Consider the following 26,943-nt stretch of genomic DNA (forward strand, 5'->3'; position numbering starts at 1 on the left):
TTCAGATCGTTTTGCTCCTGGTAATACAAAGATGGGTGAAACAGTCAAATTTTTATAAAAAGAATGAAAACTTGAGATATTTGGGCACTGACTGTAGTTTTCTAAAAACACATACTGGTATAGCGTCATTTTTAATAGCTTGCAATTTCTATCCTATGACTCTTTTAAGCCTTTGAATACCTTATGACAGGCGGCAGGCCTTAAAAAAAAAAAATACACGTCTTGGGTTTTAGAGGGTTTTGTTGGTAAATGAAAATGGACACACATGCAGATAGGGGGTTGTACTAAGGGACATACAGAAGTACATTCACCATCTTACAGCAACACATATTAGCTAGACGTTATTTGAGTATATACTACTGGGATAATGGGCTCTTGCAACTATTTTACACACTTAAAAGACTGGTTTCCAGTACTGAACTGGTACTGGCAGTGGTTTACAGCATCTCCCATAGTACAAGTGAGCTGTGGGTTCATGTAGATGGGACTAGGCCACATTCAATGATGTTTCTGGGAACATCTAAGACTTTGAAAAATCTCAATTAATTAATTCCCATTAAGACTCTTGTCTTAACACAGCCCAGGTGAACACAACATTGTGTTCAGCAAACAGAGTTTCATACACTGAACTATGGCACACAACCATTCACCATATTCACTAAGAACCACTTAGAAATAACAAGCTGATACCTCAGCAATGACTGGCTTTGGAGACAAGCGCTAACTACAGTAGAAAATTACACTCCATTCCTCAAATATTTGCCAGGAACTACTCTTCTTGATTTAACTAAACATCTAATTTCCAGGGCAAGGATGAAAACAAATATTTCTGCAACCCCACTACAACAAAAAATCCTAAATTCAATATATTTATACATGACTTACTAAACTTGTACAACATCAAACACCAGAAATCCGACAAAATTTCTCAGTTTCTAACATCTATTATGAACATGACTGTTATAAGCCAATACAGCCACGTATTTACCAGAAAAAGTGCATTGCACATTGAGAGCAACAAGTTCTTTAAATCAAAAATCTACTTGTAACTGCAAAGAATTTGAGTCCACTTAAACAGCAGCACAAGAAGGTCTTCAAAAATGCAACCTGGTAATAAAAATAGCTGAACAAAAAAACCCCTACAGAATAAATGCTATCTTTTAGACAAATAAAGGATGTATATTTGGAGCGGGTTTTGCCTTAGTGTGGCCAGTAAAATCTGCAGAAGTAGTGAACCAAACTAAAAAACAAGTAACCCACCAAGTAATGAAAGGAGGGGGAAAAAAAAAAAAATCAAACCAAAGCAAATTAAAAAAAAAAAATTAAAATCTTATATGGTGGAACAGTTTTCCCAAAAAACATCTTCCTACTTCACTTAGTTTTTCAACTATACTGTAAAATCATCAGCAATTAAGTGCTTGCAGTATATTAACAGAAATTACTACCCTTTTTATTTCTTTATTTTAAAAGACTTCTCTTCAATGCTCATCCCCAAACTGCCTAAGCTTTACGCTGGAAGTTAAGGCTGGAAATCTTGAGGTCCTCTAAAGATCTTGCCTGTTTCCTCCACAGAAAAAAATACAAACCAGGCGACTGCTGTCCCTCTCACAGGCAGACGCACGAACGGAAGCGAGCGAGCAGAGAACACACAGATTTAAGATTTTGGTCCAGGAGGCAGAAGACAGGGGGAGATGGGCGCAGAGGGAATACCTTCCAGCTTACCAGAAGAGGCTACGCTATGTGCATGTTAATCACTGCCATAAAAATATAACGGTAACGAAGCAGAGCGCATCTGCCTCTCCACAGCTGCAAAGGGATCAACATTAGCTCAATGTCAGCTCTCTCTGTCCCTTCACAGGTGCTGCTGAAAAGGCACAAAAATGGAATATCTGAGACCCAGAAGGGGAAGAACGGTTTTGGGAAGGAAGGGACCCACACTCACTGTGGTTGCAGGACCAGGTCAAGTGGCCTGCTGGCATGGGGGTTTTTGTTTCCTTTTCCTTTTGAGGATGATAAACTGGTTTGCCTTTCCACTTAACTATTACCAACAGGGAAGGGAAAAAAACCTTACACTGAACACAGCTACACATCATTTTATCATCGATGGAAGAAAACAAATATTTAAGTGAAAAGAAGAACCGATATTTTCCAGCTCAGCATATTAGCTATTTGATTTTGTAGGGCAAAACTTCCCAACAAATCACTGCTTGTAATTTGTTTATCCCTTTAACATTGTCAAGTTCAATGCAAAGATGACATTTTGAAAGGTTAGGGGGGAAAGGGAGGGGGTCGGGAAGAGGAGTGGAAGTGGGCAATACCCTGAAAGTTTTTCTCCTGCGTTTTTCTTTGACGCAGCAGTTGGTCCTGCGCTGGCATGTAAGCACCATAATATTAGACACCTGGAATGTGAGGAATGTCTGATAACCATAGCCCAGCACAGGGATAATTCCACAGCCATAAACCAACGCTATGACCTTTGAGCTTTTCCCCTGGAAAGCTTAAATGCAGTGCCATTATGAAAAGGCTTTTATGTGCAGTGTTGCTACAGGTTATTTGTACATACGTGGTTGTACATTTGATAGAGGGAAATCTGTGTTGTCATCAATTGAGAAAAACGTCAAGAAACTTAGCTATTAGTTTTAATCTAATGCCATAAACATCATTAATATTTTTTCCAGTAATTTTAAGTGTTCCCAATCCTGCACACTTGACATGGAAATGTTTCTTTTACTTGTCTTGTATCACTCTGCTTCTCATTTCATACATTTATTATCAAACTGTTCCTCTTCAATAGGAAGATGCACCCTTACAAATACACCAGTAAAAACCAACCAACCAACCAACCAAAAAAACCCACAAAATAACACACGAAAACACAATCAAAACCCCCCCAAACTCAAACCCCATCAAGCATGGGCTCAGGAAATTCAAAAAAGGAGCAAACTCTGCAATAATTTTCCACAGGAGCAGCATCTGTCCCCAAAAGCTGACCATTTAATTGAAGCATGATATAACAAACAATGGGAGGAAAATGTCCATAGGCTGGAATGCTTTATCAGAATAAATCAAACCAGATACACTTATAATAGAGGATTAAAACATTTTTCTGTTATTTTGGATGATTTGTCAGCTTGGCTGTGTCAGGCACTAAGAACCAAAAGCAGGCTTTATAGCAGGTAGTTAACTACTAAAGGGTTAAATACAGGACATTTCTGTGGTGTGAAAATTAAATCTGGGAAGAGAAATGCATTTCTGAGAAGGAACACAGTCAAACCCCAAAAACAATCATGATAGTTAATATCAGTATTAAAAGATCTTCCCTATCATTACCCTTTCCCCTTCCTCTTTTCTGTAATTTCGTATACCCGCTAGTCCAAGTCACCCCACTACTCACCTCATCAGCTACAGAAAATGATTTTAAAAATTCTGTTCTGTGAACTCCCCTTCACTCCTCCTGCAAACAAACGCTGCATTGCCAGGAACCTTTGGATTCATAGAGAGGATATTTAAAGACTCTCCTCGTCTAAGTCTGCTTCCACTGAAGCCAGCAGGAGCGTTACCAATTTCAGTAGCAGGAAACTTAAATCTGCGACAAGCACTTTTGAAAAGTACCATCCATCTGAACATCTCAAATAATCTCCCAAACCTTCAACTTTCAGCATGGTGAAGCACTCCAGTCAAGTACACCAATCACTCCAGGAGCAGGGAAGAGCCAACTTGAGTTAACTGCCCGAGGTCACCGCAATTTGGTCACAGACCGATAAACTGCGTCCCAGGGGAGACGGTTATTCTCAATAACCGAGTTCTTCATGTCCCAATTTCCAGCTTCTCATCCAGTCATTTCTTTTGTAACAATTTTTAATGCATATTTCATTAAACCATTATGTGTTTTGCAGCACGCTGCAGCTCCTCTTGCAAAAAGACTGTGCTAGATCAGAGCTTAAATGGCACACAAGCACTCGGCCAACATCTGGGCACAGGGAAACTATTTCCAGATGCTACAGGAGAAGGTGAAATCTTTAAAATGCATTAACCGTTTTTTTACATGGAAAAAAACCAAGCACACCACTGATTCTATACAACTGCACGCAGCATAATGGTAAAAAGAAAAAGGAAGAGGGAATATATATATATATTTTAATATTAATATGAGACCATAAAAAACTCTACCAACCCTTGTTGCAAATTGTTCAGAAAGTTCCCTCAAATCATTTCAGCTATGGTTTCATAGAAGACAGCCTCTAGAAAAAAACTTTACATTCTTGAGAGTAGAGTGATGGAAGCCAAAGCCTGACCTATATATTAGTAAAACCGCACAAAACTGAAATAAGGAGTAAAAGCTGCAGCAAATGTTTGCTTCACACAAATCTAACATTGAACTCAAAAGTGCAAGATGCTGAAGTGTCAAGGTACTGTAAAACTACAGTAAGTAGAATTACAATTTTAAGAAGACTTCAGATAAACGTTCTGGCTTACAGTCAATCCCTTCCACCAATTATTTTTAATACGTAAAACTCTAGTTTGCAATGCTTTTATTAAAATTAAACTGCCTTTCTTTGTATATTCCAAGATACTCCCAAAATAGCATTATATTAAACAAAATCAATGCAGAATTCCTTCAGCATCTTTACTGGTTTTACATTTCTTTATTCATAATTTTAACTGAATTCAAGTTTTAGATTAAATTTTTCTCCCAGTGGCCGTAATGTTCGAGGAATGGGAAATATGCAACAATTATCCAACAGGAAACATGTAAATGTTTTGCTGTGACTTCCTTCCCACACACCCACTCCTAGAAACTGCCTAAAAAAAAAACAAAAAAAAAAACTACCCCAAACCCTGTAACAAATGCAGCAAATTTTCTCGTAGTCACTCGCAGGAATACAGCGCATATGCAGTTTATTTTCTATTTGAAAAAAAGAAGAAACCAGCTTTTGCTTCTCACATCGAACTGACTAAACATCTTTCAGGTCAGATAATGCTTTTTGATTCCTAGAAGGGTGAAGCTCAAAAAAAGAAGAGGGGAAAATAAAGCCAAAAAAAGAGAATAAAAGAAAAAAAAAATAGGCAAAAAAAGCACGCTGAACCTTTATAAGCCTTTCCTCTACCCCCAGCATACAAGTGCTTATCACACATTCCTCTTTACCGAGTACATTTGGCACAAACAGTTGTTCAGAGCAAGGGAAATGCTTCCGAGGCAGTAATTTGCAAAGATTGCTGAGGAATTCTGTGAGACGCTGTAAAAGGGAACCTGGAGCTGCCAGATGAGCTACTGCTCTACCTACCAGACTGGAATAGAGCTGTCTGCCTTTCCCACATGTGGAAATGCACTCCTTTCAGGTTTATTAGCAGTTTGCATCACTGATTTAAAAAAGCTTATTCTAATCCCAGTTAAGGAATTACTTGGGAGAGCATAGTACATATTAAAACCTAGTCCCTGGCTGTGGTCACTAATAGCACTGAGTAAATTATCCTAATTTCTTCAAATAAGCGTACGAACATCGAAACAATATTCACAATACTCCCAATGAGTAGGTAACAGCAATGTTTTACCAGTCCTGCCTTTCAAGGTGAAAGCATATGGAAGAAGAGGAAAGAAGACGCAAACACCAAAACGAGGTTATTTTGCACATTTTCAAACTCAATTGCTTACGCTAATGCTTAGGAAACTGAAAATTAAAAAAGGAAAGAGTTCACGCATGAAAACCTGTGAAGAGATCTCGTACCACTGAATCACTTTTAATTGGAACAAGGGACTTCAAGTATTTTTGCCAACACCAGTGAAGAAGTCATTCAACTCCTTGAGGAGCTCAGCTCTTAGAATCAGCTCAACATTTAGCAGAAGCCAAACTGCCTAACAGCTTATTTACAAACACACCACAACAGCGTCTAGAAAGTAAAACCACAGACCAAGACACAGAGAAAAATCAGGCAACGGAAATGAGGGTATAGAATGTAATGTATTTAAACAGATTAAAATTATTCATTCGGAAGTTGTTTACAGAGCGGAAATACTGTATACAAGGAAAGAAAGAGATATTCTCTATTTCTTACACTACAAGGAGGCAGAAAGTACAGAAGAGCAGGCTCAAAACAAAGTTCTGTACAACACACTCTCATACCTGGACCTTGCCGCCACAGCGTTTTGTTGAGGGCAAAACTGTAAAGCCTTTCAAAAACTGAATTTTCAGACAAAAAAATACTGTCACTGTGGATCTGTTCTTTGTAAACATGATATTCCAGATGTAACCATTTTCCTATTAGAGCTTCTATTCTAAATTCACTCTTCCTCTAGCACAAGCAGAAAGATGAATTAAATCTGCCACTCCTTCCTTTCCCGCGGCTGTTGTGATTGGAAATGGGAATTCTGAAGACTGAAACCATGTCAGACACAAAGTCACAAAGTAAATTTAAAGAAAAGACTCTAGCTACATAGAAGCTGCTGACCTTTACATTAATGATTAAAAAGACAAAAAAAAAAAAAAAAAAAAAAAGAGAAAAAAAGAAGAGAGGTGATGTTTTCAAGATAGCTACTAAAATAGCAGCATAGCTAAATAGTATGGCACAAACTTTATGCTTTGGCAACAAAAAGGAATACATAATAGACAAATCCTAAGAGTTAATTTACACTGATGAAAGCGAAGAGAACGCTTCCCAGTGGGAGGAAAAAAAGAAAAAAAGAAAAAAAGAAAAAAAAAAGACTTTGGCCTTGTGCACACACTTCAAACTGGACCCTTGTTAGACAGAATTCTTCAAACCGCCTCACTACAGAGAACATTACGGAGCTGCCACAACTCACAAGCAAAGGTATCTTTGAAGTCCCTTTAATGTATTCTTATTTAATAAACATTTACTTATTTAACATTTTATAATGTCACTAGAGTTCTTCCTAACTTTTTTTTTCCTTCAGTTGAGTTATAGTCACAAAGGATGTTTTTTTTTTAAAAGAAGTACTACTTGAAGTTGACATTTCTTAGATTTACATTAATCCCATTTATGGGAAATGATATATGGTCAATATTGAATTTTAGTAAAAATGGAAAGCTAAGCTAGTCCAGAGAGCTCCATAGTAAGTCAGTTCAAAGAAATAAACTAGTGGGAGAGATTGAATTTATTTTTTTTTTTTTTAACCCGTTTATCTGCCTAACCAGTTCACTACTGGTACTAACGCCAATGCAAGAGAGAGGGTGGAATCACTTGCAGTCCCAATTCAGATTGGTGTGAGCTAGTCATGAAACAACAGAGTTCCTAACAGACACCGAAACCCTGGCTCTTGATGGAGATCGTAGACAATACCATAATATACACGATTACTACTACTACTCCTTACTATTAAGCTACTAAAACAGACAGAGAAAACTAAACATGCAAAACCGGAGAGATTATTAACTACCCTGTGCAGTTTTTATGCGGTGAAAGTCAACAGGTTGATTTTGGGTTGTTGTTAGCCCAAAAACCCCTCAACCTACATTACCTGGTTGCAAAGCCCTATTTCTGAGAAAAAGGAAGAAATTAGAGAGGACAACATTTAATTCCTGCTGTATTATGACATGGAAATGCTTGGGCAATTAGGAAAATTTCTATTTATTGCACTACTTTGATCTACTGGATAGTTGAATGTCAAAGTAGAGCAATGTGAAGTGAAGTCACATTGCGAAGGATGCACAACCTGACACAGCAAGTCAAGGAAGTCAAAGGCAGCCTTACCATCACCTTCAACGAGGACAGAAGCAAACTTTGGCTGTGATTAATATTTTACTTACCCGACTTTCACCATGTTTGCTAAAATAAAAGCTAAAAAATATTTTGTCCTTCTCCGAGAGGCTTTACTTTTGCTGTTTTGACTTACTTTTTTTTTTTTTAGCCAGAACTAGTTCCTTAATGAGGCTCTAGTAAGGAGAGAGTTTAAAAACAATTGCTAATGACACAGAAAACGACAATACTGTCTCAAATAGTGAGCAGAGGCACTTTCATAGAAAAACAACGCCTAAGCATAAACAATTGATTAAACAGTAATCTCCCACGCTGTATATATCTTTTGTACTGGAAGAGGCAAGTTTCCATATAAGCAATGTTTCAATAAATTCAGCTGACTAGAAAGCTGCAGTTTCACAGACTACTGGAATTTCTTAGACACAGTATTTTTAAATGATTACTTCATAAAAATCACTTTAAGTGTTTTGTTAGACGTAAAGTTTTTATACAGTTTGAGTAATGAAAAACCTCAACACGAGCTTACGCAGTGGAAATATGCAGTCACTCCTTGCCAAGATAAGCATTACATCTCCATTCGCCATTTATTATTCTTTTAAACTGAATAGAGAAGATTGCTCTTAGGAGATAGTCCAGATACAAATCTCTGCTCTCCAATTACTTACGTAATCTCTTTAAACTTCTCAATGAAAGTCTCTTACTCTCTCTCATAAATCAATCTACATCATTTGCTTTTGTGAAAAATCTTTAATATAAATATTAATACTTGGAGATACTATTTTTCCTCCAATTCTACATGATATCCTGAGGTTCCTTTTGGAAATTACTTCATGTATCGTTCAAGCTTTTAAAACAAAACGTATCTACTTGGAGGCGAGGCTTCTGACTCTCATCCTATAAACATCAGTCATCTAAAACAATTTTCAGAAGTATTGAAAAGCTTCAAAGTAAGTGCGCTGTAATTAAATAGGAATCAAACTTCTAATCTGTTAAAAATGCCATTAGATGCCTGCCTGCATTTCAGTGCTCTACAGTATATCGTCAAGCAATGAAAAAAAATACAATGAAAATTAACATTCAGTCAGAATGCGTACGAGCACAGAGTTTGACCTAACAAGAGGACAGATTTCCAAGCTCACGAGAGTCCATGCAATGCTTTTTTAGCTTATCGTCAGGCACTCGGTGTGGCTAAAGCTCTATTTTAGAAAGTACGTGAAAAGGTTAGGGAAGATACAGAGGATCGTGATTATTCACAGTCCAGCAAAAATCTGTTTTCTGCATTTTAGACTCTGGGGATTCCATAGTAAATTTAAGAGAAGAAGCTGGAATTTCCTGATCTGGCAGATATAACCTAGGGTGGGGGAAGGATAATTCTCAAAAGAGCTTTCAAATGGGGGCTTGGAATTTTGCCGGACAGAACAATGATTGATTTAAATCAGCCATAAAAAGAGAGATTTGATCTTCCATCAAGTCTTTGAAATGGTAGAAGTTGATAGGAATCATAAGCACCGCGTGCTCGTTTAATGAAAAATCCATTCTTTTACATTTAGTTCTAAACATTTTTAACACACTTGTGGGCTGATCATTCCACGCTTTCGGTTATCAGTCTGCCCAGCATCTCTTTTTCTGCCATGCTATGAAGAACTGAACTTTCATAGGCAAAACCAGCAAGGAAGAAAGGTGCGTTTTTGCAGTTAAGTAAAGCACTTGCAAACCTTCCTGAAGGAGATCTGCACAGCTCCTCACTGACTTTTTCACTATATGGTAATTTTATCCTCTCCCAACCTAACTCCTGTGTTTCATCAGTTTTTACACTGAACAAATAGTGGAAAAACTCTGCTCTTTATTGGAACTCTGGGTGAAAGAGTCTAAGTTCTGTCTTTTTTGCTGATGTCACTGCTTCACGCCAAGGATACAAGAAGCATTTCATTTTGCCCATCACCTTCACCTTACTGCCTTCTCCGTGTTAAAAGTCATTGTATTTCTACCGCTTGTATTTACAATAAACAGATTGTAACAAGGTCTCTGGTTTGCTTTACATAAACTTACCTAAAAAGCAGTATCACTTTAAAGAACTAGAGATCTCATCCACCGAATGGTACCAGAGCAGTCTCTGGGCACCAGCGCAGCAACAGTGCTGCTCATTTCTTAACGTTACAGTATTTCAACCATTATTAGCATTTCTGCATCAACACATACAAGACATTCTGTCTAGAAGCGATTTCTGCCTTCAAGAATCTAATCATAACAGCAGTTATCTTTTATTTGGAACCCTGATAACAACAACAACAAAAAAACCCAAACCAAACACCATCACGTTTAGTTTTTTTTATAATATCTGGCTGTATTTGACCAGAACCTTGCAGAAGAAATACATGGCCTCAAGTAACAGAGACAGAGTTTGCAAAGTAACTAAGACTGTTGCCTTCTTGTTTTTCCATGCCTGGCTTGTTCTTCCTGTTGTCCCTCTAAAGCCAGCTGCTGGGAGATCCACAAGGAAGCAGCAGCGCTTGGTGACCCTTGCCGGCAGCCAAGGAATTAGCCTGGCTGATGGAGCATGGCAATCCCCTGTGCCAGCTAAAAAAAAAAAAAAAAAGGCTAGAGCATTTTTTTTGATCCTTTCACTGGGCTTTGGGAAGAAAAAAATCTCTTCCTTTCACAAACCTGACCAGGAAGCTGAATTGATGCCCAAAGGACCTTTGCTGTACTCGCTATGCTTAGGCTGTAACCAAAGTCCTTCATGGGTGGCCCATGTGAATGGGCTGTGAGAGCGTGCTGCAGTAGGGACAACTGCTTCAGACAGCAGGGACACAGGCAAAATAGGCAAAATGATCCACGTGACGGGACGTTCCTGTGATCCTTAGAATCATAGAATTGTCTGGGTTGGAAGGAACCTTTCAGATCATTGAGTCCAACCATCAGCCTAACACTGATGACAAAACCCAGCACTAAACCATATTGCCAAGCACTACGTCTACCCGTCTTTTAAATACCTCCAGGAGGTACTTGCATTAGACCGTTCAGTCTGTTTGTCAAAGTGGGACAGAATACAGTTTGCAGAGTGTGATTTGCAGTCAGTAGGTGCAGAATGAGGTAGAGAAAGGCCAGAGGAATCCCTCAGCTGAGGTACAGGGGATGTCTGTAGCCTGCAAATTCCCTACTAAGACAATACAAGAACCAAAACACTCCGACCTTGATGTCTTTGTTTCCTTCTGTTTTCCTTCCTGCACCTGCTATATGCCTCAGAAAAAGGAAAGCAGAAGCGGGAAAGCAATTTTGAAGGCACAGCTAGCACAAAAACACCGCTAGGGACTTCTGAACTCAGTTTTTGGGGACCTGCAAAGGAAGGCCTGGCTAAGAATTCTCCATGGCCCAAGAAGCAGAATAACACGAACTGTACAAAGCAAATCACTCACTCTCTGCCAGTGGCTAACAGTCCTAGATGTGTTGTTAAGTTGTTAACATATTGTGGACTTCAGGGCATTGAAAAATGTTGCCTTCTCCTGCTGCTATCACCCTTACCTACCTTTTATTTATTCCATACTATTCATACAGACAGAACAAGCTGAGACCTACTCTTTCCATCGCACTCCTACCTCCTGCTTATTCACTCGGGCTATTTTCTGAAGGAAAAGGGAAAAGATCAAATACTAGGAACAGAGGGCACACAGGACATGACAACTGAAGCTGGGAACTGGCGTTGATAAAAATCGGAAAGGAATTTATGGAGATTACGGATAGTCTTTGATTGGTTAAATATTTCTAGTGATAGGCACACCTCTCAATGCTATCTAGAGGACAATTACCTTTCACAGGAATTTCTACAGCATTGTTTCTTTTTATTCATTTGTCTGCTTTCTCCCCCCTCCTGATAAAATTTTCAGTGTTCCATTTTCAAAACCAAAACCTAGATTTTCCTGTTGCCTGGGGTTACGGCCGTTCAGGAAACAGGCCTGAGATGTTCAGGTACCTCTTTGTCTCACTCAGTCAGGGACGATGGCTTTTCAATAGCACCAAGTCATTCTGAGCCAGGAAAGGGACTGGAATCTGATTCTTTCACATTCCAGACCAGTACCCTGACTAACAAGCAATAAAAATCTTCCCAATCTTTTACACTCCCAAAAGGGCCTCTGACAACATTTTTTTCATCAAAACAGAAGACTGGAACATTTTATACAGACTTATCAACACTGCAACTTCTGAAAAAAACCTGCTTATTCAAAATACTTCAACCAACTTCAACTGTCAACTTTGTCTTATGACATTCATTTTCTTTTTTTTTTTCCTTCTGCCTGTCTTGTTAGTGACAGTCCAATGAAACGTCCATCTGTGGAAAAACATGTAGCACACTACTGCCATATTGATATTTTTCAATAAAGTATTAAAGCAGTATGGCTTTTGTACACCACTGTTACGGATGTCACTGGGATTTTTCCCTGTGACAAATGCAGCTCTTATAAACTCAACACTTTCCAGTCCGTCAGCAACTATTAGTACAATAATTATTCATTACAGAATTTACAGCTTCCAGTGAAAGAATAATGCAAAAAACCCAGCATCTTTATAATTTTTAAAAGAAGCATCTCTGTATCTTAGCTTGAAATGACACACTTTTTTTTAAACAAGAAAAAAAAAATTAAATGTAGAATTACTATTCTTCCTAAAATTGCAAGAATCTAAGAAACAAAACAATCCATGCAGTACAAAGAAGATTAGAAAATGCTAGGATCATCAAGAACCCCATGTAATTTAAAGGCAACTTCAAGATAGCCCCCAATCAAACCAAATATGTAGCCAGCAGGCCAATTCTTTCAAGTATTCATCCACAGGTAGTAATTTAAAAAACAATCACAGTGGTGAATAAAAGCTGTTATGATCTATGAAGTACAGCAAGGTGCCATTCAGGAGAGTTGTTTTCAATCATCCATCTCTGAAAGTGCCTTCTGGAACTAACTTTAAAACCTTGTCCCTTCCAAAGTCACATTTGAAGGAACAGAAAAAAAAAAAAAAAAAAAAATCAGAACTAGTTGCTTCTAGTATATTTAGTAGTAGTAACTTTAACATTACACTGCAAATAACTTAGCCCACCCAGAAGTATCTTTAATAAGACAATCGCTTGATGTAATATACATTTTCCCCATCAAATTCTAAAATTCAAGTTGTTAGAAGTACACACTAACTCCTAGGTGTTGAAGATCTGTATCGATACCACATAGAACAGAGCTGGTCTCCAAAGTGAGAAAGAAATTGAATTTCTATACTTTTGCTTGTAGGATTGATAGCTTGACCCAAATATCGTTTTACGGACACTACTGAAGTGGACAATGGCTGAGTTACTGCCATTAGACTGCAAAAAGCCACTAGTAACCTCCCACCACCCTCGTAATTCCCATTCCAATATAGCACATTTTAGTCTCCTTGTCCTGCAGCTACTTGATCATCACCCAATTTTTCCATCAAAGGTGCAGGTGGTTTGGGATTAAGGACTTTCATGTCAAAGTATGGTAATAAGTGCTTTCCTTGAATTTAAACATCAACACATTACTTCTCTGACACTAGTCTTTTTTTCCAAAATACAATGTTTAGTTAATTTGATGCTCTAACCCTGATAAAGCCACGTCTACCCACATATGCCTGGTAAATAATGAGGGAATGGCTGGTTATAAAATCCTGAAATATTTGCTTTCAGTAACAGCAGGCCAGTCTTCCCCAGAAAACTTTTTTCCTTTTTTTTTAAAAAAAAACAAACCAAACAAACAAACACAAAAACAAAACCACCAACAAAAAGGTAATCACAGAATAATGTACATGGGAAGGAACCTCTGGAGGTCATCTGGTTCAACATCCTGCCTGAATTGGGCAACTGTTAAATCAGAGCAGGTTGCTCCGAGTCATGCCCACAACCACAACAAATAGCTGTGTAATACACAACCACTCAGGGCAACCTGTTCTAGTGTTTGCCCACAAATCCCAGGCCACACTCCCAATTTTCTTCTGATTCAGTAAATCATTGCAATTCCATTTGCAATTATTTTTAAAGCTCTTCTGGGATACAGATGACATATTGGCCCATCGGTTTCAACATAATGAACAGGATAAATTATATCTCCATGTTAAAACACTGTGGTTTCTATTAAAAAACAAAACTAATTTTCATCAGTTGCCTGCTGTTACTTTCACATACTTCAACATCTGGATGGATGACCAAAGTCAGTATTCATTTGCTTCGTGTTCTATACCTAATTTATCCTTAGTCCAGCAATTGTGCTTTCACAAGATGAACTCTTCAGTACCAAGTCTAGTTTAAGGAAGATGATCCATCTTTTCAAAATAAATAAATAAAAAAAAAAAAAGGTAAATTCACTTTTCACTGATGCAATAGTACTATAAGCTTTTGTTGTGATATGACCTTCAATGGGATATTTTCTTCATCTTTAGGCTTAAAAGCAGCAAGACTTTCTCCTCTGGTTCACAGCAAAGTTGCACAAATAGCTATGTCATACAATTGAAGGGAGGGGTGTCAAACAGAAACAAAAGGTGGAAAGGGAAATATCTCTAAGCCTTTACTAGTACAAAATTCTCTTCAAGAAATCAAAGCTTCAGTGTCTGTTAGTCTCATTTCTCTTTCATAAATTCATCTGAGCATCAGACCATCCAAACTGTCAAAAGTGTCAGCCGAATACTGCCCCAATCATATTGTATCACGAACCATTTTATTCTCTGAAAGAAACTTAAAGATGTTTTCATATGAAAATCAAATATATCTCAACCAGATACGCAGAACTGAAATACAGTAAAGCACTATTTTTTTTTCCCCTGAAACAGAAGAGTAAACATGCATTTTGTAAAATACTGGGTTTGCTGCTTTCACGTTAAAAAAAAATAAAAATAAGCAGACTGTTAATTATCATGCAGATTCTCTGCCCGCCCTCCTCTCTTCCAACTTAATATCTGATTTCCATTACCCAGTATATTCTTAGGATATTTCTACAGTAGATCCAAAGGTCTCAACACTACAGATAAAAAACCCTGTCTCTAAATTGCCTTGATGAGTTTGTCCACAGCAGCTTACTCTCCTTCTCAATTAGCTCAGAATTCTATGACTTCAACATAGACATTCTTGAAAAGAGAACAGATTGCCCACTATAGGAATGGGCAATTTGAAAGATTTTGCCACCCCAATATTCCTTTTTACCTTCATCATCAAGCAGCGTCAGGCTGATGGACAGCCAAAGAAGATCTTCCAAGGAGAAAAAGGCAGCACTCTTCAGCTACATCTCAACTGGGAAAAGTGGGGTTTGTGAGTGCTTCCCATCTCCTGAGACGCCAGACACTTTGTAATGAATTGAAACTTGGTTAAGCACCAGTCCCATCTCTCAATGACGAGTTATGGCTGGGCCAAGAGAGACCTACGACTAAGCTCAGTTGACTGTGGGACTAGGTTTCCAGGGTATGACCTGACACACATACTTCTGTTCAGTTGTAACCAGGATGAGTCAGGATCAAACCTCATCTCAGCATCAGGAGGCACCACAGGAAGGAGAAACTGGAGAAAATATTAGTATAAAACCTCTCTGTCCCTCTCACTCTCTCATCGAAAGTACAAAAACAGCTAGTTCAGCTTTTGCTAGATATCAGAGTATTCCCATGACATGTAAGGTGGAAGAAAAGAGCCCAAGAAAGAAGTTTATAAACATTCTGCAGTGGAATACTTCCAATCAGAGCTTGCAATCTCACACAAAGAACATATCTACAGGAAAAAACATCTATCAAGTTTCACAAGTTCCTCTACTTAGAATATAGTTTCCTTTTAATAAAGGATCTACATAGATGACTTCCTGTGGAGGTGAATTCCCTCTATTGGTCTAAAAGGCTGAGAAGAAGTAACGTCTTCAAAATTATTTGCAAGTATCCAACCATGTTGTCATTCAAATTTTTGGCAAGTATCCAATCATCTTATGCTTAAAGTTAAGTACTTAAGTTCTTACATAGTTTTTCATGTAATTGAAATAGCCCCATCAGGACATCACCATCATCAAGGCCGTAAGAAACCTTTCATGATATCTGAATGTTATTGTGTTCATCATCAGTGCAACATCAGCTTTAAACATCACTGCATGCGTTAAACAGATGGGTACTATTCACACCTAAGGGAAAAGAGCGTTCAGATAAAGTTCTAATACTGGCCATTTTAAAAATATTTTCAAATAAATTATTATGAAATAGCTATTCCTGAGTGCTTATTCCCAAAATATGTTAGAAACCTACTGCCTCAATAAGCAATGACAGTCCTGCCACAAGGAGGGTCCTCTGAGAAGTACTGTCATCCCTCAACACCAGACCCCTGCAGTGAAGGCGTTTCTCATACGCCTGCCAAATGGAGAATAAAATTTAAAATGAAGTGTTGATTATGGAAGCACTACTTTCTTTTTTTTTTTTTTTTAATACTCTTCATGTATTTTTAAAATACTAGCCACATTTGGTATGACAACTACGACCAGAAAGAAGATATCTTACAACTTTTCAGCAAAACCCGACTGGCAAAAAAAGGACATGGAACATGAAGTATACGAGGTTCTAAAGATTTTTAAGATAAACACCTTAACTATTTTACATTTGTCTTCCTTCAAAGCTTGCTTTCTTGTCAAAAACTTGCCTGGAAAAATAAAGTTTTGATGGCTTTCACGTATTCTGAGCAAATGGGTCAGCCAGGTCCTAAATGCAAATCAGGAACCTGCCACAGCACAGAAGTCCATGGCTCATTTTAGATGACTGGAGCGCGAGCAACTGAGGTAGAACAAGAACCAGAGAAGCAAACAAGAACATAAGCAAGAACCAAAAAGCCTAATTTGTATCATCATAATAATTTGGTTTGCTATAAGAAATTCACCTTCTAGACCGCAGTGTCATTAATTTAGGTAACACAGCAGTGTAACCAATTAACAACTCCTTAGTGAACTAACGTTTGAGGTGTGTTAAAAGTTTTTCTCTCAAAGAGTAGATATAAAAAGAGAGCCTAGGGATTATAACAGAGGAAAACCAGAAAAGAACAAGCAAAACTCAGAACTTGAACAAATTTGTCTTTACTGTATAAGTTCCTGTGTATTAAGCCTTACTTATTGCAGTAGTAAACCACTGACTGCACTGGCCTGACTAAAAGGCTTACAGTGTTGGTGTGCTTTGCTGCATCCCATAATTTCTCCGGTCATTTGAACACTATTGCAGGAGTGTCCTGTAGAGGTCTCGGATGATTATTCACATCCATAGCATTCTCCTAATTCACCAGAATGGTGGTAAATGTGTTAACAGTTCATTTCAAACATTGCAATGCTCACAAAATAACAGAAAGAGGTCTTTCCTTCTTGTCAGAGCGTGGTCTGGAATTGCATCCTCTTTATGTACAGTCATTTACTACCCAATGCTTCAGCAAAATGTATTTTAAATATTTAATACTTCCATTCCAAATGATTCTTCTTCCTGCTGTAACCCACTAAAGTGCTAGCTCAGTCTGCCACTTCTGCACAAAACAAAGCTGGCACTGCAAAAGAATGTAGGAAATACAAAAAAACTTTGGCAAAACTCCTACTGTCCAGAACATTAAGATGTGGAAACACAGAAGAGACCTCTCTACAGGTCTACGTTCCAATCCAGTAAATTAAAGGGAACACTATTATTTGCTTCAGAAGGGTGACATTCAAGTCAGACCCTCGGAGATCACATCACCTGAGCTGTATCCTGTTTTCTCTATTTCACTCCAACTCTACGGACATTCCAATTCCAGTTTTGGCAGTTTGTCACTGTTCACTCTGGAATTCAGTACTGAATAGTTTTGGGTCTTAAATTCACATCCTAGCTTATTTTGCAAATCCGTCAGAGAAGTCCACAGCACACCAAACTAGAATCGTTCACCACCGTACAACTCCATCCAAACCAAAAATGGGGAGTAAGTCAAAGCCTTTGCACTAAAAGTCTCAAGCAACAAAAAAAAAACCCCACCAAAATATCATTTAGGTCAGATCTTGCAGACAATTAAACTGTCCATTACTGGAAATGTGATTAAAATCAGTGCAATGCCTCAGAAAAAATACAATCATACCTAACATTTGCAAGGTCATACTTGAAAATTTATCACAAATTGCTGCACAAGATGGCATAACGCGTTAAGAGAGCACTGACAGAATGAACTGAAAAGGACTTGATTTTTCATTTGGTAATATGTGAATACACCGAGTACACGTTGTATAGGTCTTGGGAATATGGGGTCAGCTTTGGATGGACAGTGGGCTTAGGTACCCCTGGAAATACATCCCCAAGAGTATACAAAAAGCATAATGAAGTCCCACATAGCTGTAAGACATGGGCAAGACTACAGTTTAGCACTTAAAAGTACTTTAAAAAGAAACAATAGGTGTGTCAAGTATTGTTCCATCATTAATAACACGAGAAAGTTGCTAATACAAGGAGACTGTCCTAACAGGATTTAGTTAAAACACAGATTCTTCTAGATGTCTTTCCTCACTGAAAGCCTGATTATCACAACAAACAGCATATTATGGAAGGCATTCCAGTATGGTTGTTCTTTTTGTTTTTCAAATAAAGTTTGATTTAATGAATTGAGAACAGCAGCACAGACATACCAAAGCAGATCCAACATACAGTATTGTATAGTATGCAGCAAGAGTATGCAGAAATTTGAGTTTGCTGTCCCAAGACAATACTTCTTTACATACCCAATTACTTTGAATACAATACGCATTCAGAGTTGATGAGATAAAGTTGCCTTTCTTCAAGTACAAACAGTATCCAAGTTCAAAGGATAGCACCTTATCTTGTTCTGTGAGATGCAAATGATTGTTTCAGTTGACAGAATACATTCATACCACTGACAGATGGCCTCTACTCCAGAAGTCCTAACCAACAAAAAAATTCCAAAAGCAAATTAACCTTAAAAAGTACAGTTAAAGAAGGGGGTAGGGGGAAGGCAATCTCCCCCCAAGTCCCCCTGCCCATGATAGGGGGGTTGGAACTGGATGGTCTTTAAGGTCCCTTCTATCCCAAACCATTCTATGATCTTCAAAACATAGAATTTTAACCACAGGGTTGAACACAAGTTATTTAACTGGAGAAAAACGAGAACTGATGTAACCTGTACAGATCTCTAAAGCTGTAAATTGTCCTATTTGATCTATATATTGGCCCCTACCTCTGTAAAAATTAGAACTTCTTTCACAGACATTATTTCAAAGTAAAGCCAGTTCCCCTTCTCTGAAAATATAAGAGAGTTCTGAAGTATTCCTTCATTTAACCATACTGTAGTAGGACATCTCTAGCAAACAGGTCAGCTCCATTCATTTGAGAAAAGGTCTATTTTCCTTCTTGTGTACAACTTCCCATTAAGGCTTACGTTGTGCACGACAACTACGGTAACACTATCTTGTAAGCCAAGCTGGGTTTTAATCGAAATAGCTCCAGCAGGTAAGCAGTACAAACATAGGTCTGGATAAACCACAGTCTAGACCACTTGCCCCACTTTACATACCAGGTCACAGTCCTTGGCTTTAACCAGCGGGACACACTTTGCACACATAAGCAAATACTCCCTAGCATTTCCTGACTTGTTAACTTCACATGCTCTGAGATGAAAGATATAGTGCAGCCCTATCACAAACACACAGACACACACACAAACACCGAGAAATAAAGAATAAAAGCGTTATCTCAGAGTTACCAAAGCCATTTTCACTAATGCTAAAATCAACAACATGTAGCCCCAAGCAAATGACAGACTGGTTAAGAAACCCATATACCCAATCACCATGTATTTTAACACTGCCTGATGCTATCACAGCTATATTAGCACTGTAATATTAGAATTCTGCTTTACACTGGATAAACAAATGAAGGTGTCAGAAGTTCAGGCACAGCTAGTCTCTCATTGCGAGTTCAGTACTTGCATCACAGGTTTTATTTTGAATAAATATACATCAATTAAGGTAAAGCAGTTCCCAACCTGTCACTGAAACCAGAATGAGATACCAGACAGTTTCACAGGGAATATGCACATTCCTGAGCAGACAAGGAGACGCAAACAAATTATGTGGAATTGGGATAAAAAACAGCAAATGATACTACAGGATGAAACAAGGTAGAAAAAAATATATTTGGGGAAAAAAAAAAAAAAATTGTCCTATCTCACTACAGGATTATTGCAAGTTGTACATCAAAATGTACAACTGTATATCAAATGATCCTCTACTGATTTTCCAAACTAGGCAGGTGACTATTTCTTATTAAGGTTAGAATTTCATATGGTATGTTAAGGCAATCATTCAACATCTCCACGCTACCAAAAATGTAAAAACCCCACTCCCTCCTCAGCTACTAGCAAACAAGGGAGATGTAAGGGAAACTAGAAAATATGTAAGGGAAAATAGAAAATAGAAAGGGAATGAGAAAGGGAGCCTTTCAGTAATGGTTTGCCGTTAAATTCGTTCTTAGCAAGCCGCAGCCTAAAGAAAGGATTTATCAGGTAGCCGCTCCAGTTGTACCTTAAATCAGCAATGTTGAGACTTGCACTTAAAACAGAATTAAGATCCATCCCTTTCAGAATATAATGACTAACACTTCAATTTAACATCACTATTTTGCAAAGAACAGGTGAAACATACTATTTCTCGCTTAAATTTTGTTCCCTTCCACCCATCCAGAAGTTTTAACGTTTCCGAATTTTCTCCTATTTTAGCTGAAATCCTGCAATCACCGATTTCATGCAGAACTGAACTTGCCTCAGACAACAGACGCTTCAGCTAGAAAAAGTTATTCTACTCATCTGTCACAACACAGCTTACTTTGATGCAGAAAAGAATCGATTCAAATGTGTTTTCCAGTCTCTGATGATGTCTCCCATCACGCTATTCCCTTTTCTGCTTGCCTCTTATTTGCTACTTTTAACTTTTACCAGAGCAGAATCTTACACACCTCTTATTTCTCCGAGTTTCCACTGTGACTGGAAGCCTTCTAACCACACACCCCTGAGCTACCATAGTGCCCAGGAAAGGGACAGGATGAAAGCGCCCCTGCTCAAGTAGCTTCAACCTCAGCCTCTTCCCTCCTCGCAGCCTCTGCTGTTCACAGGAGAAGAAAAAGCAAGTTCCAGGGAAAAAGGGAACAAAATGCCCTTCTTTTCTAAGGGAAAAGGGGTACACAACATTTAATTGCTTGAACCTCATAAGTGTTCTAATTCAGACAAATCTTGCACAAGTTACAGAATTCCATGAAAAAAAAATGTAGTGTTTTCACTACAAAAGGTGAAAGCAGCAATGGAAACTGCATTCCCTCTCCACATCACCATAAAGAAAACCCTTTCACACTCTCTTAACTTGTAAAGTTCTCTGGTTTCTGCACATCCGATGTTTCTCAAGCACTTTTTTGGTTATATAGTTAACAAGTACTCTAGAAACATTCTAGCAGAAGTATGCTACAAACTATTTCAGAAGTACAAATATATTTTAAACAGATTTTTCCTCACAGCAGAAGGAAGGCAGAAAGAAAGGATAGTTCTGTTATCATAGCAGCTCAGTCCTTACCACTCTGACAGGAGAGCAGATAAACTTTTAAATAAAGATCACTTACAGCTTCAGAATTTGTGATGTGGAACTCATTTTAGACAAGCTATTTAAAAAAAAAATAATAAATATATCTATCTATCTCTGTTTTGAGTCAGTGGTGATCAGTAGTGGAGCACGGACAATTTCCTATGTAGAAACCAAGATAAGAAGCCCTGCATTCCTGGTAAGAAAACCAAACATCATCCAGCTGCTGAAGATTTGAGGGTACCGAGATTCCTATCGCCTATTCTGCTCCTCCTTGGTGCTCTACTCTGTTGGTTCCACTAAGGAATACAACAAACATGAGGTCTACTTAAAATATGTTGAACGATGGAAAAACTAAAAATTTTCCTTTTCAAATTTCAGTCTCCATCCCAAGCCCCTCTTAATTGTCTATCAGAAAAAAACCAAACCACACCAACACCTTACCGTAACCCACTATCCCAGGAACTTGAAAGAGTTCCATGGGAACTTCAAGGAAATGTATGAACTCCTTAAGCCCTTTCTCACCTTTTCATCTGGGTCATCCTTTTCAGTCCGTAGTTGACTTTTTATAACTTTGTCAAGTAGTAGCAGAATACAATATTTTGGGCTATTGCCATTCTTACAATAAGACAATTTCAGAAGAACTGTCAATATCAGTAAGTTCTCAGTTTGCTGTAGCTTGGAGTCATAAACAAAGAAATAACATCTATATATTTAGTGAGTGGAAATGTTACTACAACTCCCATATTCTCACCTTTATGTTTCTCCCTTTATCACACTTTGTATCTTAAAGTGCCCTCTCTTTTGGGCCACTGGTCTACAAAACAAACCAACCCAGTACCCTAAACGTTTGGAGAGAAAAACCACTGCTGAACAGTGCAAAACATTAAAAAACCCCAAAGAACAGAGCAATTCAAATAGTTTCGACAACAAGCCAAGTCGCTCCTGCCCTTACAAGTGTGAGATTCTCCCATGTCAATGGAATTACTCAGATAAATGAAGTGGGTAAAACTGAAAACTGAGCTCCAAGCTTGAAGCTGATATGAGGTTTGGGTTTTTTTTTTTTCACAGCTGTACACAAGGCTATCGTTATATTAACAGACCAGCACTACATAAGCAGTAACAAATACATGTACTGTCAGAACAGTCTAGAAAAGAGCTTGAGAAAAAGCATCATTGTATTTAAAAAAAAAAAAACAAAAACAACACCAAAATCAACCAACCAAACACCACCAGAAGTTTTCCAAGAAGCTTTGAAATACGGTATTTTCAACAGCTTATTTCTAGACATGAATATTTTAAACCAGTAACAAAGAGGTTCCTAATTGTGCTCAAATGCACCTGGCAACCCACAGACATAAGGCTGATGTCTCACAGCACTGGTCTTCAGTATTTGTATCTTCTAAATCAAAGAGGATAAAAATTATTTTAAAACATGAAGCGTGACTTTTCTATGTAATCATCCAGGGAATGCAGTGGAACAACAGCAAAAGGAATATTGTCCATAAAAACTTTATATTCTACACTTGCTTTACCAATGAAAGATTTTAGGAGCCCATGTACTGTAATAAACCACAAGTACATTATGAAAACTTTATGACCTCCATCAGAGAAAAATAGTTGGGAAAAAAGAAGTCCTAAAGTACCATCAAACAAAGGAATGTGTTTTCAGTCTTTCTGTAGAATCTATTATCTTCATTTTGACAATTTAAGAGAAGTTTTAGAAACAGCACGAATCCAGACGTTATTTTATTGACAAACTTGGAAGATCACTTTTCAGTTTTTCTGACAGCAAGCCCTAATTATGTCCTGCATGGCTTCCAAACATATATTCTCTAAATATGTGGAAGATACAATGGAACCTAGAGCAAAGTCATCACAGGACTTTGATGCATTTCTTATTCACTTTTCCAAACAAGGTCACCAATATAAATACAGCTTGTAAATACAGATATTGTAAACACAAATACTGTAAGCTGCACATTAAATGGGCTTGTCAGTCTCTGGTCTGCACAGGCAATTCAGCTTCACAGTCGAGCCATGTACACTAGAGCTCAGATTCTCTCAAGCACTTAGGGCAAAATCCCTCTCTCTGTTTTGCATGACTGACGTAGGTTAACAATTATTTCAAACATCACTCTTTCTGAAAAAGGTCTTTACTTCCTTAGTTCTCATTACAGATTATCATGTCTCAGGGCTTAATTTCTCTTTCACCTGTAATCAAAATATTAATGAAACAATATTTATCCTATCTCTACAGGACGGCAAACACAAAAGTGTTACTCACTTCACTGTCCACTCTGTTAATGAGAGTGAAGACTCAGCTTTTACCACCAAATATGAATACTCCTGAACTTTTCAGGACTACAGAATGTGTAAAAAAAAAAAAATTTAAATAAGTATACTCATAAGGTGGTATTATAATGAGTACACTCCAATGTGACATTTTGCTTTATCTCAATCATGGCACCTTGTATGCTGCTTTGCAAAAACAAATTAAAAGTCTGAAGCTAAACAAAACTTCAAATTTTTAGAGCCAGTAAACCCAGCTTTTATTGTCTGAGGTAAAAAAAAAACAACCCAAAACTCAATCACCTGAGAAGGCCAGGTGTAATAAATAACACTGTCCTGTATGCCTTCCCAACTCACTGTTATTTACAAGGCACTTAACATGTTTTGAAGTACAAAGGAATTTAAGTATTAAGTTTGTCGCTGCTGGAATTTGCTGTTACAGCAAGCAGGAGAGAGAAGGAGGCCTAACACAGCATATGATGCTTGTCACAACTTTCCCCACGCAACTTACAGCCAGCAAGCTTCGCCACAGCTACCTTTTTCCGATTTCACCAGGGAAACACAAACTGAGGCCTTCATTTATAATTCAGTGCAGCTTGTTCCATACATTTTTAATGCCTATTAAAAGTTTTTTGATAATCAGATGGCACTGTTGTCCATAGCAACACTGTATTTCATAATACGCACAAAGTTTGGGGGGTTTCGTTACTTTTCAGGACCACTTTGGACAACACACACGTTTTACAATAGGTATCTCGGGCGTCTCTCACCCACCTATCAAAAACAGCCATTGAAGCCTCCCCAAAGAGCCAAAATCCCTCCCCAGCTGGAAGACTGGACTCCTGGGCGAGAAGCCTTTGACCGGGCGGGTCACCTCGCTCGCCCAAGCGCTTTCCGAGGAGGTTTTTGCCGATTTATACAGCCCTGAAGACCTGGAACGGGCAGCAAAACAACCCTGGGATGGCGGAGGGGGGGGCAATGCTGAGAGGACCGGGGCTCGCTGAGGCCTAGCGGAGCGCACCCAGGCCTCCCGCTGCCCCGCCACAGCTCGCCGGGCCGGGCCGGGTCGCGGGGGCAGGCGGTCCCCAGGGGGGCTGCCAGTCCCCGGGGGAGGCCCACGGGAGGGACTGGCGTCCCGGAGGCTCCGCCAGCCGGGAGGGAGCGAGGGAGGGAATGAGGGAGGGAATGAGGGAGGGAGGGAGGGAGGCGGCCCCGCTCGATGGCGCCTCCGGTTTGGGAGGGACTCGCAAACTTCGGTACCTGTCGGGAACTCCCCAAACACCAGCAATTTCCTCCTCCCCCGCTACAGCCCCAACATCGACTCTTAAATTAAATCACGCCAAACCCCTGCCCGCGCACCCACCTGTCCCGGGGGTCGATCCAGCTGGTCTGCTTCGTGTTGTGGTCGATGTAAAAGATTTTCCCGTCGTAATCCCTCGCCTCCTCCCAGCCGTCGGGTAAAGGGAGCTGCCCATTCCCTGCTTTCCTAGGCATGGTCGGGCGAGGGGGGTAGCTGCTCCATAGGGACAGAAAGAAAGCCGGGAAGCGGGAAAAGCCCTCACCCGGGACGGGGAAGGGGCCGGCAGCAGGGGAGAAGGCAGGCAGCGGGCCGCTCAGGGACGCCCAGGGAAGCGCTCCTCCGGGGCCGGGGGCTCAGTCCACCATGCCGGGGCTGCCGCCTCGCCCGCGCCGCGGCAGCCCGGGTCAGGGTTGCCGGCGGAGGCCAGCTGCCGTCTGGGCGCGGGGAGCCCGGCTGAGCCCCGGGCGGCCGCGGCCGCCGCTCATTAGCATGAGATTAGCATCCATCTCATCTGCATGCACATTCCTCCCGCCGCATTCCTCAGGGTTAACCCTGCCGGCGCTGCCCGCCGGGCCGGGAGGGGCAGGCCCCGGGACGGCAACCGCCCGGCGGAGGAGCGCGGAGGGGAGGAGATGGGGGGGGCCGCCCGCCTGCCTCCGAACGAGCGGTACCCCCTCGGAGACAATCACCTGAGGGGGCTGAAGCTCTCCAGCCACGTCCCCGCCACCTTTTTTGGGCGGGGGGGGGGGGGGGGGGCGAGGGAGTCCCCTCACAGCCACCGCCACCACCAGCCCCACGGGGGAGGAGAGTGGCGGGAAGGGGTTCAGGCGAGGAGAGGGCGCGAAGGGGCTGAGGTGAGGGAACGAGGCGAGGCGAGGGAAGGGGCGCGAAGGGGCTGAGGTGAGGTGAGGTGAGGCGAGGGAAGGGGCATGAAGGGGTTGAGGCGAGGGAAGGGGTATGAAGGGGCTGAGGTGAGGCAAAGGCTGGGGCACCAAGGGGGCTGAGGCAAGGTGAGGGGCTGAGATGAAGGAAGGGACTGAGGTGAGGGGCTGAGGTGCGTTGAGGCAAGGCAAGGGGCACGAAGGGGCTGAGGCGAGTGAAGCAGCACCCCGCCGTGATGGCTGATGGGTGGCTAGCCAGCCCTTGGGCAGGCTGGCTACCGGCCCCACTTGGGTGGCCCAGGTGACTGTGGCCCTAGGGGGTGTCCTGGCCCTTGGGGGCCAAGGGGGAGCCTGCCCTGGGAAACAGGCAGTTTTTTTCGCGGCCTTCACACCCCAAACCGCGGAGTGTGGAGTTCCCTTTCCCTTCCACCCGTGTCCTGCTATCCTTGCTTCACATCCTGGTGAGCGCCCGCTAAACTCCAGTAAGGCTCAAGGGTTCCTAAAATGGACCTTGATGTTTAAAATACCTGAGTTAAAAATTTAAATTAAAAAAAAGAAACCTTCTTTACCCCTAGAAGTACCTAAATTAATTTTTTTTTTTTTTTTTTTTTTTCCAACAGAGGTACCAATGGAGAATATGTGTGCCCTGAACAGTTCTGGCCTAGAAAGCAGGCAGCTGAGGTGCATTAAGTATAGAAGCCAGGTGTGAATTACTGTGTGTTTATCTCACGTTTGCCACAGGAGAAGAGTACCCCAGGCAGGTTACCATGGTTCAGCTGATAGAAGGTAACTTAATGAGCTCTATTAATTTGCATGTGTATCTGATTCCTAAGATTTGGCACCAGAAGTGGAGCACCTATGGGGGAATATGACTCTTTAGCCTAGTGGCTAGGACTCCTAGGTAACCCAAGTTTTAGTCCCTGTTTCCTAGAATGTTTTGTTTCTTTTCACTCAAAGTTTCTGATTTAAAGTGACAAAATTTTTCTGGAAGAGGAAGTCTGAGACCCAGAGCTGTCCTTTTTCAATCTGTTTATCTACTCCATTATAGCTAGCTGTAGCATTCAGCTCTATGAATTATTTTTCTGAGACAATTTATACTTATTCAGTACTGGACTGGTTCAGTGCATAACAAGCTTTTGGATTCCGCTTCAAAGGCCACATATCT

At 40.1% G+C, this 26,943-nt stretch overlaps 1 protein-coding gene across 1 annotated transcript in view; it reads right to left on the reverse strand.

Annotated features, from left to right (window-relative positions):
* Positions 1–25,359, reverse strand: part of WWC2 (WW and C2 domain containing 2) — a 97,105-nt gene extending 71,746 nt beyond the window's left edge. Inside the window, exon 1 of the mRNA XM_074155245.1 lies at positions 24,961–25,359. Coding sequence (XP_074011346.1) covers positions 24,961–25,091 — 131 coding nt within the window. The 5' untranslated portion in view covers positions 25,092–25,359. The remainder of the gene's footprint in view (positions 1–24,960) is intronic.
* Between the last annotated feature and the right edge of the window lie 1,584 nt (positions 25,360–26,943).

This window comes from Numenius arquata, chromosome 10 (genome assembly GCF_964106895.1).
Source record: "Numenius arquata chromosome 10, bNumArq3.hap1.1, whole genome shotgun sequence".
Classification (NCBI taxonomy): domain Eukaryota; kingdom Metazoa; phylum Chordata; class Aves; order Charadriiformes; family Scolopacidae; genus Numenius; species Numenius arquata.